The 14740-nt window shown below is 39.4% G+C and overlaps 1 protein-coding gene across 2 annotated transcripts in view; it reads left to right on the forward strand.

Moving 5' to 3' along the window:
• Positions 1-4684: 4684 nt before the first annotated feature.
• Positions 4685-14740, forward strand: part of LOC592619 (intraflagellar transport protein 172 homolog) — a 38743-nt gene continuing 28687 nt past the window's right edge. For both annotated transcript variants that reach the window (XM_030983076.1, XM_030983075.1), the window contains exons 1-7: positions 4685-4810; positions 6478-6621; positions 7427-7539; positions 10449-10634; positions 11239-11541; positions 12174-12297; positions 13821-13979. In XM_030983076.1, the coding sequence (XP_030838936.1) occupies positions 4772-4810; positions 6478-6621; positions 7427-7539; positions 10449-10634; positions 11239-11541; positions 12174-12297; positions 13821-13979 (1068 nt within the window). In that variant the 5' untranslated portion in view covers positions 4685-4771. The remainder of the gene's footprint in view (positions 4811-6477; positions 6622-7426; positions 7540-10448; positions 10635-11238; positions 11542-12173; positions 12298-13820; positions 13980-14740) is intronic.

The raw sequence follows: 14740 nt of genomic DNA on the forward strand, positions 1-14740 counted from the left end.
ATCAAGAGCTTCTTTATTTTTATGCTTGGTCAGTTAAACATTCCAACATTTCAATGTATTCCCATGCAGATTGCTTTGGATTTGTATAATACTTCATATATCTCTCTTGAATACATTTAAAAATCGTATTAATATAAAAGTAGAATTACATATCAGTATTATTTGATGACTGTGAAGAAATTTGTGTCTTATAGTTTTGGGCACCAGTTCGAACAACTTCGCGCCAACCCGGGAATAAAGATCAGTAAAAGTGGACATTGTTCGTCTTTTTACTGGTACTATAGAAAGACCATCTGGCGAATTAAAGGGGGAGGGGGGCATATTTGACACTTGCCCTCCCCCTCGTCTCTTCAAACCCAAGTGGTATATCTAAAGTACAAAAATGCCTTATTTATTTGTTTCTTTGTTTGCTGGTTTTTCTCACTTGTCAGATAACTATTTTTGGAGTAAACACGTGCCCTCATCCCGCCCCAAACAAAAATGATGACGATTTCTTTTTAGGTCAGAAAATTAGTTGAATATTTGTGCCCTCCCCTCCTTTAAAAAAAAAATCTTTGAACCGCCTCTGTAAAGAATTATTGTTGGAATAAAAGGGTTACATTCGAGGGTCTATCAAGACATTGTCATCATCACGATGCGAATGATAGTTTGGAGAGGGGGTTGAGTCGGAAAGCTCACCAAATAAGGTAAAGTCTAAACCCTTTACAAGCACGAAATAATGATAATTATCATCGATTTTGCGGGGGATTACAACTATCACTTTTGTTGGTAGCCATATAGCCTTTAGGAATTATTTTGCGGGAGATTACAACAGTAAGTTTTGTTGGTAGCTATAGCCTTTAGGAATAAAAAGCTTATTTCCTTCCCCACGAAAATTCCTTTTTTTAGCAGCTTGTTCATTCACAATGCAAAGCAAGCCCACAATGATCTCCTTAACGACTTCTTACTTTTAAAGAACTTGAATAGCCGGTGTGACGTGCGTGGCGTGTGAATTACGTGGGTACGTGTCGCCGCCTCGTATAGGGTACTTCACAAAATTAATGACCCCCTCTCACATCTTCTCCTATGCCAATTAGGCCTAAAAAATATGTTGTATTGCCCTTTAGGTGCCAAAACATGGGTCGGTCGGTAGGAAATCTTTGTTGTTTTTTTTTTTACTAAAAACAAAACAAAAAAAGCTCCCTCTTTTGAATGCTTTAATACATTTTTTTTACTAAAAAACGGTTTAAAAAAAGCCGACCGTAGATTTCCAGATTTTGGGGTCGGTCGAAAAGGGCAATATAACATGCCTTATGCTCTTGTCGTCTCGCATTTCACCCACCTACACGCCCTACCTCCTCCTGGGACACCAGTGCCACCCCCTCCCCCCCCCCAAAAAAAAAAAAGATGGACCAACCCTACACCAACCCTACACAAGAAATTGACACCGGAATCGGGAGGGGGGGGGTGAAACATTTTGACTGCCCTGCGTGCCGTACATAATTATAGACCTACTAATTCTTTCTTCTATTTTTTCTACGCCCTCATGGGGGGGGGGGTCCTATGTCCTACGTTGGATACGTTGTCCTCTTGATAATTATCATCATACATGGACAATTGAGTTGAATACGCAAAGTACAGAATGAGAAACGAACTATAAAAAGATCGTTACATATTTTGAAAGTGGAAACGAAAAACTCAGAAGGTCTACCACAAGATAACGAATTCAGAATATCAGGTATATATTTTGTGGCGTTTGCATCCTTGAAATGTGAATGTTTAATCTGTGATGTGAAATAGTTAAACTTCGGAAGTATATTTAGGCTCTCTCTCTCTCTCTTACTTTCACGTCGCAAGTTATACCACCACCATTTTGTTATCTAATCTTGGTTTGAACACATTTTCACAATATAGGCTAATCGTAAACCTTCTTGCTTCCTTCCTATTCCCATTCTGACTCTTCAAAAATGTGAATGGCACGCGAACAAACAGTCTGCGTTGTCCGGGGCGTTGTCATCATGTTTACATTTCGATTTCCTTAAGATTTTCTGAAGAATAGGTTTATGTTTCTTTTGAACGCTTTTTGTAAGATTTATAGGTCTCCAAAACTTTTATTGTCCCAAGATTCGCCGGCTTGTGGAAAAATGGGGATATCAAATTTTCCGGACACTTTCGATTTATTTCACTTCCTCTTTCTTCATTGTGCCTTATTAGAATAAAATTGAAATCAAGCCCTCGTATAAGACGTGTGCATGTACAATCAAACCTGTTTATAGCGACCGCCCAATGTAAACACAAAAAGGGGTCTTTGAAGACATGCAGGTGGTCTTTAAACACAGGTTCCTTTAGTACATATTTCAATGAAAAACCGTCTTCAAGGGAAACAACAAATGTGGTCTTTGTAGACAGGTGGTCACTAAAGCAGGTTTCACTGTATTACAACAAAATCGTGGCATCAAAATATCAGATCTTGAATGTTCGTGATCAGTGGTCTTTATGCGGAGACACGGCCAAGCGAGTGGCTAAAAAAATAAAGGAAAAAGAAAGACAAAGAAAAGTACCCCAAAAAAGAAAGAAGGAATATATTAGTCAAAAAGGGTTTTGATAGTCACGAAAGGACATTGCCACAAAATAACTTGGCTTATTTATTTTCAGATTAGTAACTTGCTACTTTGGAGAAGAAGAGGAGAGAAATAAAGACATTCCTAATATTATGCGCCTTTTTTAAAAGCACATTGTTGTGAGATTATTGTTTTTTTTAAGGGGTAAATCGTTGTTTTTTTTAAGAGTAAAATGGCATTCATGATTTGCATTACGCTTACTCGTTAGGATTAGGATTACATTTTAAGAATCGCTGCTCATTTTATAGTAACATGCTTTTGGCCCACTGACTTCATAAGCTGACAATGAAGACGGGCCTAAATGCAGGCCTCATTAAACTTGCGATGACCAAGAACCGATATCATTGTTTTTTAAGGGTTAAATCATTGTTGTTTTTTAAGGGTAAAATCGCATTCAAATTTATGTAACGCTTACTCGTTAGGATTACATTTTAAGAATCGCTGCTCATTTATAGTAGCCTGCTTTCGGGCCCAAGTTCATTTAAGCTAACTTGTAATTGACTTTTAAAAATTAGATAAAGACGGGTCAACATGCAGGCCTCATTATACTTGCGATGACCAAGAACAATCGAGCTTTCTGGGGACGTTTTATGGCCCTGGTGACTTCCTCTGTGAAATCAACTCAATTCAATTATAGGTCAATCATCATCGGAAGTATTAAAGAAGAATACAACTATAAGTCTGTCTACATCCTGAGTTTATTGTAATCAGGAGCTACCACATCCGATACCACCGATACCATCCGATACCCCTAGATAAGAGGACTATGTGCACTTTGTCATGGCTATGATTGAGGTGTATAATTAAACTTTTAAAAAATCTGTTTAAATTTTTAGCGACCCTATATATTTTTTTCTTCTTTTCTTCAATTCAATTCAATTGAATTGAATTCAATTCAATTTATTTTTCCTCTTTCAATCGTTCATATTTACAATGATGGTACATTTTAACATATTCACATATTTATATACATATAGATCAATTTGCACAATACAATACATTAAAAAAAATAAACATGAAATTGAAAGGGAAGGAGGGCCGACTAAAAAGCAGAGCTTGTAGGGTGTAAGCCCTTCTGTAAAAGTAATTATTATGAATTATTATTTTATGAGAAAAAAACAACAATAACAATAACTTATTCAGTAATACAAAAAAAATCACTTTTAAACGCCAAAAATTGATAAATACATACATGTTTATAAAAAGAAACAATCAAAGTTGCATAAACTCACACTACAAACTATATTTGATTGGGGAATGCAATAGCCTAGTATCTATTCAGAAAATATGTATTACAAGTTGTTCTATAAAAGAACAACAATAGAATGGGACATTAGAATAATTTATAGTCTAGGTAAGTAGGGCCTTATATCAATGGCGAAAATTTTGGTATAAAGTGGCAGAGCGTGCCCCCACTCGGATCGAATCTAAAAAAAGGAGAGAGAGAGACAGAGAGAGACAGAAACAGAGATATAGGACAAAAACAATGAAAGGAGAGGAGGAGGGGATGTTGAAAGGAGATGATAAGCCCCCCCCCCCCCCATCCCAAGGCCCCCCTCCCAAGCCCCCTCCCCCTCCTATAGTCCTATCCCAGTCCTATACAAGATTCCCTCATGTTTTTCTCTCTCACCGCATTTCATCCATCTAAATTAGCTCAATTTATTTTTAATAAGTTAAACCCTCAAATTGGAATTAGGCTGTCTTGACATGGGCTACGTTTAGAACTATTTTGTGTTTGGCACTGCATGTGAGAGACTTTGATCAATTAACCGAAAATGTCGGAGATTTTCCGCATGAAAGCTTGAATGATTTTTTGTTTTTAATTGATAATAAAATATTTTGTCTCATTAATTTCAACCGAGAGGGTGGGGCGGAGATAAGTAAAACTTAACTACAGTTGGTCCGACAAGGACCCCCAATATCGTACACTCGATTTTATCAACGTCTTGCATTTTCATCCAGTAAAATTATAAGACCCTTGACCCCCCCCCCCCCCCCCCCCCCCCCCCCAGATATGTATATAAGAAATTATTAGCGCCATCTATTGACCAGAAAATTATAATTGCATTCCTGAGCGGCCGAAAATTGTTAACGGTAACGTCTACAAACCCAGATAAAATCTCAAGAATTTGTGACTTTTTATTGTTAATGGATGACTCAGAAGAGAAGTAATGCAGTTAAAGCACTTGAAAACGCTGCTTAACCCACAGGTATGAATCAAAGAGCTTGAAAATGAAGTTAGATTAAGATTGTTTTTGCCCGTCGATACGGACGCTACACTTTGTTGTCAAGCACGGGGACAGCTCGGGTGTGTGTGATGTTGTGACGATCGTTGCCGAATATTCCCGTGCCGTGCAGAGTAAACTGGCGCTAGTTCAGAAGTCTATCCAGACTTTGACCCGTAACTCCGTCGTGGAGATACCCTACTAAAACGAATCCTAAAACATACCCAAAATGAAATAAATATTCATCAAATGTCCAAATAAAGGTCATGATTTAAAAGTCGATTTGTTTGTTACCCAACCTGTTTCCTGTCAATTTTCTTATCTTTTTCAGAATATTTTTCGTAAAAATAAAGACTTAGGGCCTAGATGCACTTTCTCATGGGATTCACGGCAAACTGTAGCACAATACACATACATACCGTAATGACGGTCGGGTGCGGGCGCACGTGTGTGTTAAGTTAGTGACTGTAATCTTAGTTTACGGTCGCTAACTGAACACACACGCGCACCTGCACCCCTAGACCGAATTTTCCGTCTCTTTCGTTCGTTAGCCTCTTATTGGGGTAGGGTCGGCTCTCTCTTTAGAGACGGAAACCGTCTATACACATTCCCTTGATAACGCCACGGCCATTTCAGGTCGTAGCGTTTTGCCCCCAAAATCCCCCAAAATGTCATTTTACCTCATGCATTGATTATTTAAAATTAGGAGAAGGTTATACTACATCGGTTCCACTTACCAACTTGACTGAAATAATCCGTTTAATGGTCCCTTTTAAGGAAATTATGGGTCAAAATCGACATCCATGTTGAAATCTTGCAAGCCGTGTTAAACTCTCGCTGCGCACGGAGTCATCAAAATCAATCTCATCCCTTTTAGTCTACGCCGAAGACAAAACGATTATGAAGGAAAAACTGTGATAACGCCATTACGAACGTGTAGATGGCGCACAGTTTTTCCTTCATAATCGTTTTGCCTTCGGCGTAGACTAAAAGGGATGAGATTGATTTAGATGACTCCGTGCGCAGCGAGAGTTTAACATGGCTTGCAAGATTTCAACATGGATGTCGATTTTGACCCATAATTTCCTTAAAAGGGACCATTAAACGGATTATTTCAGTCAAGTTGGTGAGTGGAACCGATGTAGTATAACCTTCTCCTAATTTTAAATAATCAATGCATGAGGTAAAATGACATTTTGGGGGATTTTGGGGGCAAAACGCTACGACCTGAAATGGCCGTGGCGTTATCAAGGGAATGTGTATAGACGGTTTCCGTCTCTAAAGAGAGAGCCGACCCTACCCCAATAAGAGGCTAACGAACGAAAGAGACGGAAAATTCGGTCTACTGCGCCCCACCAAACAATCATACATTGTGTGCGGGCAAGCCTGAATCCGATGACCGGGATAATGATATAAATGTAGAGCGCTTGGAGACACTGTTGATGTATGAACTAAGTGTTAAGTTATAAATGCAGAATATCATTATTCAATCCAATGTGTAATTTGGTGTGTTTTTTCCCACTATAAACAAAAGCAATTGACTTACAACTGTTGTAAGCTGTGAGTGTGTGACAAGTGTCAAATTTTTAATATTCTATTCTTATATATCTGTATCTTCAACATTTATTTCTATTTCTTTCCTCTTTTTGTAGGATGGGGCAGCCAAAATCACTGCGATGGCTTGGGCGCCAAACAACACCAAGCTTGCAGTGTGTACAGTGGATAGGGTGGTCCTTCTCTTTGATGAACAGGGGGAGAGGAGAGATAAATTTGGCACCAAACCTCTTGATTCAAAGGTAATATGAATAAAACTTAAAGAATCATTAGTCCTGTATGTAAACAAACATCCTTAACCTGTATGTAAATGGTGGTGGTTGTTATTTTACCTGACTGCTAAGAAAGCATAAATGTTTGTAAGTAAGCAACCAAACGGCTGATGGCTTAAGGTCCTCTCCGAGGGACCTGGTAATGAGGATTAATGCCTTACCAAAGGGCACTAGCGCATCGTCTTGGTTTCGAACCCGGGTCACCGGATTATGAGACCACTGCTCTACCAACTGAGCTATCTTGTCAAAGGTATTATTTAAAGCTTTCTCATGATTGGGAAAGAAGTTGATATGGTTAGGGCGTAGAAATATCCCTCTTGACTTGACTATTAAGACAGATTGATGATCCAACATTTATCAAGGGGAATCTCAATGTTCATTCTTAGGAATAACAGTATAAATTAGTTTCTTTTTTTTTTAAATTTATGTTAGTATAAATTAGTTTCTTATCATAATACTACAAATAACCCTGAAATTATGGACATCATCAGAACTAAAAAACTACTTTCAAAGGAATTTCATTACCATTATTGCCTCCTAAGATATCTTACTTTCTATCATAATTTAGTCTGATTTTTGGAGATGTATGTTAAAAATAATCTTAAATGATGCAGTTTCATACAAGAAATGGGGATGCACGTTTCTAGGCCTACAAGATGTTAAATAATTGCACCACTGCGACATATAGAGCTCAGTTTATTCATTATCTCCAGAAGTGTCACAATTAAAATATTTCCATGAAACCATTTGAGCCGTTCAACCTCTTCCTTTATAGTATGGCAAGAAGAGCTACACAGTCAAAGCTTTGGCCTTCTCGCCAGACTCGACTAAGATTGCTATAGGACAGACCGACAACATCATCTTTGTGTACAAGATAGGGGAGGATTGGTAAGTAGGCTCAACTGTTATCATGTCATGTTCAGGGGGTGTTTCACAAAGATTGTAAGTTGAACTTATCTCTAAGTTGGACATTAACAATTATGGAAAGCCGTTAGCATCTATGAAAATATTCTGTAAAAGTTATGTCAAAAGGCATAAAATGTTGATTCAAATCATTCATATTTTCTATTATCAAGGAGGTTTCATCTTCTTGATGTGGAATTTCTGAAAAGTCTAAAATACTTCAATTTTTGCTTTTGGAAATATTTAATTTTAAGGCTTCAAATGGCTCTCCATCATTTTTAAGTCCAACTTAGAGTGAAGTTCGACTTTTTAGGATCTTTGTGAAACACCCCCAGGTCTGTGTTTTTTAAACTTTTATATCTATGCCACACAAATGATCTCTCTGAGTCATCTTGTATTTATTGTGGGATAGATATACCAAAGGCTCATGACTATTCTGCCCTTTCCAGTGCAAAATAAATTAGGCCTGAGTCAAACCGTTTCACCGACGGTTATCCGACCGCATTCATCAAAACCGTTTAGCATTTCTCGCTCCGGTTAACCGTTATTTGCATACATTTTGGAATGTGCTAATAGCCGATGATAAAGATAATCAAAGAAACGGCAGTGTAATATTACACCCTGGCCGCTGCGCGCCAGCTTTCTGGCAGCAGTAATCCCCATGAATGAATTTGTAAACAATAAAACAACCAGCCCCCTTCTCTCTTTTCTCACCCTCTTTATTCCCTTCTCTCTGCAATGTGTTCATCGCTCATGTACCTTTTCTTATTACTGCACTCTCAGCTCACAACTTTCTAAATGTTTACACATTCGATGGTCAGTTCCTCTCACATCCCTTCTCCCCCGAGTCTCTCTCTCTCTCTCTCTCTCTCTCTCTCAATATTAATATCCATCCCTTGCCGACTCGCCCCCTAAAATAATGTTCATATATAAATAAAATACAAAAATATTGATAACAATAATAATTGAAGTTTTAGAAATATCAATCAACAAAGTCTTGGATATTATTTGTGAGTAATTTAAGTTTTTGATCATTCTTCAATTCAGCTGATTAACACAGCCACCCTTTCTTACTTCGATCTTCACTCATGTCCCTGCCTCGTCCATGCAGGGACATGCAGGGACATGCTAGCCCATATGCTCTCTCGGTCACACACATGTACACACACCTCCGGCGCCCAAATACACTGTACATACACACATATGGAGAGCTCATGCTTGTCACATGCACACATGTGGGCGTGGCTTCTTGACCTCCCACTGAACTGGGTACGGTGAAAGCACGCGCGGTCACCAACCTGTAATTTATGCTGGTATCAAACTCCACCCACATAGCTAGAGAACCTTCCTGATTGGTCACTAACTTGGATCAGCTCATTGCAGGGTGTGTCTTGGGTGTGTGTGATACACACTTCCACATAATTTCATATGGCAATGATACATGCAGGGAGCTCTCTCCCTGACCATGTGCAAACATTGCATTGCAAAGGCATATATAAACACGTCACAGATCAGCTAACTTCACAGAGTAACTTTGCAAGGTTAATCATGATATCAAATTTAGATGAGGAATAATAAGACATGTTTTATGCTGTTTATTACTGGTCTCTGTTTATCAGGATGACCCAATTTGTGCCATAGTCCGGGGCTGGGAATGCTCAGCCCCACAGTCTGAAGACCAGCAGGGTTCCGAGCTACAGCACTATTAAAAATACTGTATTTTCACTTTTTCAGATTATTATTAAACGGTTAAACGAAACCGCCCGTATACTTTTAACGGTTAACCGTTTAGCACAAAAACCGTAATGACTCAGGCTTAAAATAAATATACATCGGTGTTTAAGGGGTAGCCATGGAGCTAATCATGACATTGCTCAGACATTCTGTTGACCATCAATTGGTGCTCATTATTTTGTGCAAAATTGCACATGTGGCAGATGAGTGACTGCAGTTAGGTGGAGAAAGCAACCAAAGTATGAAACGTTTGTTCTAGTGGAGCATCGTTCGGCTAGAACGTTGAAAACAGGTGCCAATCTACTGTTGTCTCAAACAATATTGCTCATACTAATTGTGTCATCCTTCTAAACTGTGCTGCAACTGTTTCGTGAAAAATATATAACATCTTTCAGTTGATAATATCTTGTATCAGAGAATATCTTGAAGATACATAGCACAGGGAATAATTTGCCTCAATTTTTTTGATTAGCAATTTCAGCTGATGGATAAATATTTCAAATGAAATTCTGTACATTTCTATGGAAGAAAACTGCTACACAAAAGATATTTTGTATAGCAGTCATGCAAAAATGCATAGCAAATTGCGATGCGATACCAGGAAAATTATTCCCTGTAGCAATATTATGTTTGCAATATGTTGAGGAGTACTAACAACTATGAGCCAGTAGAATAAACATATATTATTTAGAGTTAAAATCAAGCAAACAAACAATATAGATAAGCAAAATCATTATTGTGGGAAAGCAGTTTCAAGAATACCAACTTTGAGATTACACAGCATACAGATTTTTGCAACAATGTTCAGGCCTGATAAAAACCCGATTTAAATCGGTTTCCTGATTTTTTGATTTTTTTTCCCGATTTTTTTTCTTTCTTCTTGATTTAATTTTTTTTTTTTCCCTATTTTATCCTGATTTTCCCAATTTTCTTACTCGAAAGGGAGGAATGTTATTAGATGTCATATTTTCCATGCGAATCCTCTCCTTTTTTTTTTACTCAAGGTGGTCGTGGTTGGGGGGAAAACAAAACAAAAATTTTTTTTTTAGTGCTCACTATCACCCCTGAATGTTGAAACCTGCCTTTCATGTAGACATTTTATTTACCTACATCCCTGATGATCCTGAGGTTAAGAATTTGTATAATTTCTTGTTTTATAGGGATTCCAAGAAGGTGATCTGCAACAAGTTTGTCCAGCAGAGTGCAGTGACCTGTCTAATCTGGCCGCCGGACGGCAACATCGTGTTTGGTCTGGCAGACGGCAAGGTCAGGGTTGCCAACACCAAGACCAACAAATCCTCCACGGTCTACGGGACGGACTCCTATGTCGTCTCACTCGCCCCAAAGTAAGTGTACCGGAGTTCCTGTCATAGCCGGGGTTCTTAAAGTAAATTTTGAGTACGTTGCAGGAGCCAAATGGAAATTCTGGAAAATCTTGCTTAAAGTCTTTCCAAGTGGCTTATCATGCAGTACATATAGATAGATTGGACCAGCAGTATAGACCAAATGAAGAAAAAAATTGCTTGAAATCACAAACTCTCTAAAAGCTTAGCCCATATGAGACTACATATCATGCTCATGTGTATGGAAAACTCACTGAGATTTTCTGCTCTTTCTTTACTTGTTAATCAGATATTAGATATCGTTTTTGCCGATATTGTTTGTTCATTGTTATTCATTTACTGTGATTAATAGAAAGGAGGGTATCTTAAGGAATCCTGATAAACAAGGGTCTACAACATCTTTAAAACTACTTAAAACTACTTAAAATAGGTACTTACCAAACTTAGATTTGCTTCCTCTCCGTTCTCTGACAGTGTATGCATTTTCATGAGTCATCACCACTTCACAGACATTTGACATATTGTGTCGTTGATTTGTGATAGCCGAAGGAAAACAGAGGCACATTCTTTGAAAGCATTGTTTTTTTTTCATTTGTATGAATTGCAGCCTTTCAGGTAAGGGTGTCCTGTCTGGCCACGCCGACGGCTCCATCGTCCGTTACTTCCTGGAAGACGAGGGGTCCGGGGAATCGCAGGGCAAGGTCGCCACCCACGCCTGCCCTCCGTACGCCCTCTGCTGGGCGGGGAACAGCATCGTGGCTGCCGGCTGTGACAAGCGCATCGCAATTTACAGCAAGGAAGGGCGTGTTAATCAGCAGTTTGATTTCAGTCGCGACTCTGAGGAGCATGAGTTCACCGTAGCTGTCAATAACCCCGGTGGCCAGTCTGTGGTTGTTGGTAGCTATAATAGGTAAGTTGACCACTCTGAGAAGAGAAAAAATGGTATTTTAAACGAGATGAACACTATGATAGAGATTTATAAGAAATCAACCCCAGGCAATTTGAATCGATTTTGTTTTTGAAAGTTTCAGCTATGACAAAGATCCTTGTACATGATCAGTGGTGTAAATGTTCTGCACTGGATCATAATATTAGATGACTTCAAATCATGTCCAAGGGCACCCTATTAGATGGACGAGCCCAAGTGTCCGACAAACTGTCTGGTCTCGTGAACCCTCTTAAAAGCTGTCCAAAGGCTCACAAAATAAAAACTGTCGGTCTTGTCGTGCATTGGTTTACATCCAAGAGATCCGGCACTGATGTCTTTTAGGAATACATTATTCTATATTTGCCACACTCCATCTAGGTGAGGTGAATGGGTGTGAAGAAATTCCTTGAATGATTGAGCGCCTTTTCATGGTAGCTCGGCTAAAGCCAGGGTAATGATATGATTGCAGGGCCCTCAGGGAGAACAGTATGAATACTGATGAGGCTACCCTGGGTAAACAAGACATATTATTATTATTATTATTATCATGATTATTCAAAGTTTCTGTTCAGTATTCGTTTCAATGTATGCATATGTTTTTTGTCTCGTTGTAGACTGCGTGTGTTCAACTGGGCCCCTCGTCGTGGCATGTGGGAGGAGGCTCGTATGAAGGAGATCCCAAACCTCTACACCATCACCACCCTCGCATGGAAGAAAGATGGTTCCAGACTGGTCGCTGTAAGTTAACTCAACATTTATCTTATTCCTCACTGGATTATCATTGGGAGAGGGTATTGGGGGAGGGGGAGGGACAGGTTCCCTCCTTGGCATGTGGGAGGAGGCTCGTATGAAGGAGATCCCAAACCTTTACACCATCACAACCCTCGCATGGAAGAAAGATGGTTCCATTAAGTACAGTCAAATGCAAAGTTGTACCCATGCACTCATTGCATGCAAAATCCCTCAAAATTTTCTTGTAGCAATCTGTTTTTAATTTTTTTTTTTTTTTTTTTTGACAGAATGCATCCAAATCTCAAATATTTTTACCTTCTTAATTCTGCTTGATTGCAATTTTCAGATAGTTTGTCAGCAAATTAGGCCCATCAATGCCCCCCCCCCCCCCCCCCCCCCCCCCCATTTGAAAATTTTCTTGCCATGCCCCTGCACCCACCTATAGGTCCTAGCCTTTTGGACTTGGATCATATTACTGCTGTACTAGAAACAAAATTCTGGATGGCTTGACTCAGGGGGTATTTTAAAAATATATACAGATGAAGTTGAGTTCTGGTCATGCGATTGCATTGTGAAAGAAACGGTGTGGAATCGACCAGAAAAGGTTGATCATCTAGCATATAAGACTTTGTGTGCATTGCAAGGTTCTGGAATCATCAAAATGATGAGAAATTTGGCCAAGTCTTGGTAAAGTTACAAACACTGTACACAGAAAGATGTATATGGGACTACACGAACACGTGGCGTAAAAATCCTACCCCCCCCCCCCCCGAGTTTTACGATGTTACATGACATATTTAGAATATAAAGGCATTTGAAGAGCCATGCTTTTCAGGGAACATGTCTTATCTGATGTTCTTCCACACTTGCATAATAAGAATGATGACATTCACAAATTATGTATCACCTCTTCCCAGATCTCAACCTTCTCTTTAAGGTTTCCAAGACAAATTATTCAAATCTAATGTTTATTCCCTCCTTTCTGTCCCTATCAATCAACCAAAATTTCTTCATAGTTTTATTCAGTCGAAGTTAAAGTTGATGTTATATTCTAATGCCTGATGTAGGTATGCCTATTTACATTTTCACAGTAGGTAATTAAAGGTAAAGATCAGTTCTGTTCATGCGATTGCATTGTGAAAGAAATGTTGTGGAATCGATCAGAAAAAGGTTGATCATCTAGCATATTGGTGTGTACTGCAAGGTTCTGGAATCATCAAAATGATAAGAAATTTGGCCCAGTCTTGGTAAAGTTACAAGCACTGTACACAGAAAGATGTTTATGGTACTGGGTGACACGTGCGTGACCCATGCGCGATATCTATCCGGTCCAAATAGATATAATAATTTACCAAATATATCAATTAGTAGGCAGTTTCCCAGGAAAATTTGTATCATCACGTATTAGTCAAAACAAATTCTTTCACATGATAGCTTCCACTATTTCTTTTTTTGAGAGGGGGGGGGGGGGGGCGTTCCAAAACTGATCTTTACCTTTAATGTATCTTTTATTTTCTGACTGTCCTCAGGGTACATTGTGCGGTGGTGTGGAGCTGTTCGATTGTTGCCTCCGCCGATCCATCTTCAAGAACAAGTTTGAGATGACCTACGTCGGACTGAGCCAGGTCATAGTCAAGAACCTTTCCTCGGGCACGAGGGTGGTACTCAAGTCTCACTATGGATATGAGGTATCTCAAAATAGAGTTTTAGCTAAGATAAATTGGCACAGTCTGCTCTCTCTACCCTCTCTCTCTCCCTCTCTCTTTGTCTTCTGTTTCTCTCTATATCCTCTATCTCTCTCACTGTTCTCTTCTCACCCCACCTCTCCTTATTTCCCTTCCAACTTTCCTGTTGTCACTCTTTATTTCTTCCCCGCTCTGTCTCTGTCTCTCTTCTAATATTATATTATATCTTTATATCACACAAGGTGGGCCCTGGACCCTGGCCGCATGAGTCGGGCGCTCTGCGCTCAAAATGTGCGCTATGTGCACATTTTTTGGTTTCTGTTGCAAATCCTTTCTATTTCTGTTTTCCAAAAGTTGGCATTTCTGATACAAGCATTTTTGTGACCGTTGCTCTTTCTTTTTTTCTATCTATTAAGATCGATGAGGTGCGTATCCTTGGCAAGAACCGCTACCTGGTGGCCCACACTTCAGACACCCTCCTCTTGGGTGATCTAAACTTCTACAAACTACCCCAATCCCCCCCCCCCCCCCCTCCCCTCTCCTCCTTCCTTTCTCTGTGTTTTTCTTGTTCTACCTCTCTCTCCCTCTCTCTCGTAAATCTCTCCTTTTCTACACAATACTTTTTCTTTTCTCTCCCCCCCCCCTCCTCCCCCTCCCCCTCTCTCTCTCTGTCTTTTTCTCTCTCTCTGTGTCCTTTTCTCTCTTTCTCTCTCTCTCTCTCTTTAATCTCTCCTTTTCTACACAGCACCTTCTCTTCTCTCCCC

This window comes from Strongylocentrotus purpuratus, unplaced genomic scaffold (assembly GCF_000002235.5).
Source record: "Strongylocentrotus purpuratus isolate Spur 01 unplaced genomic scaffold, Spur_5.0 spur5_scaffold_13, whole genome shotgun sequence".
NCBI classification, from domain to species: domain Eukaryota; kingdom Metazoa; phylum Echinodermata; class Echinoidea; order Camarodonta; family Strongylocentrotidae; genus Strongylocentrotus; species Strongylocentrotus purpuratus.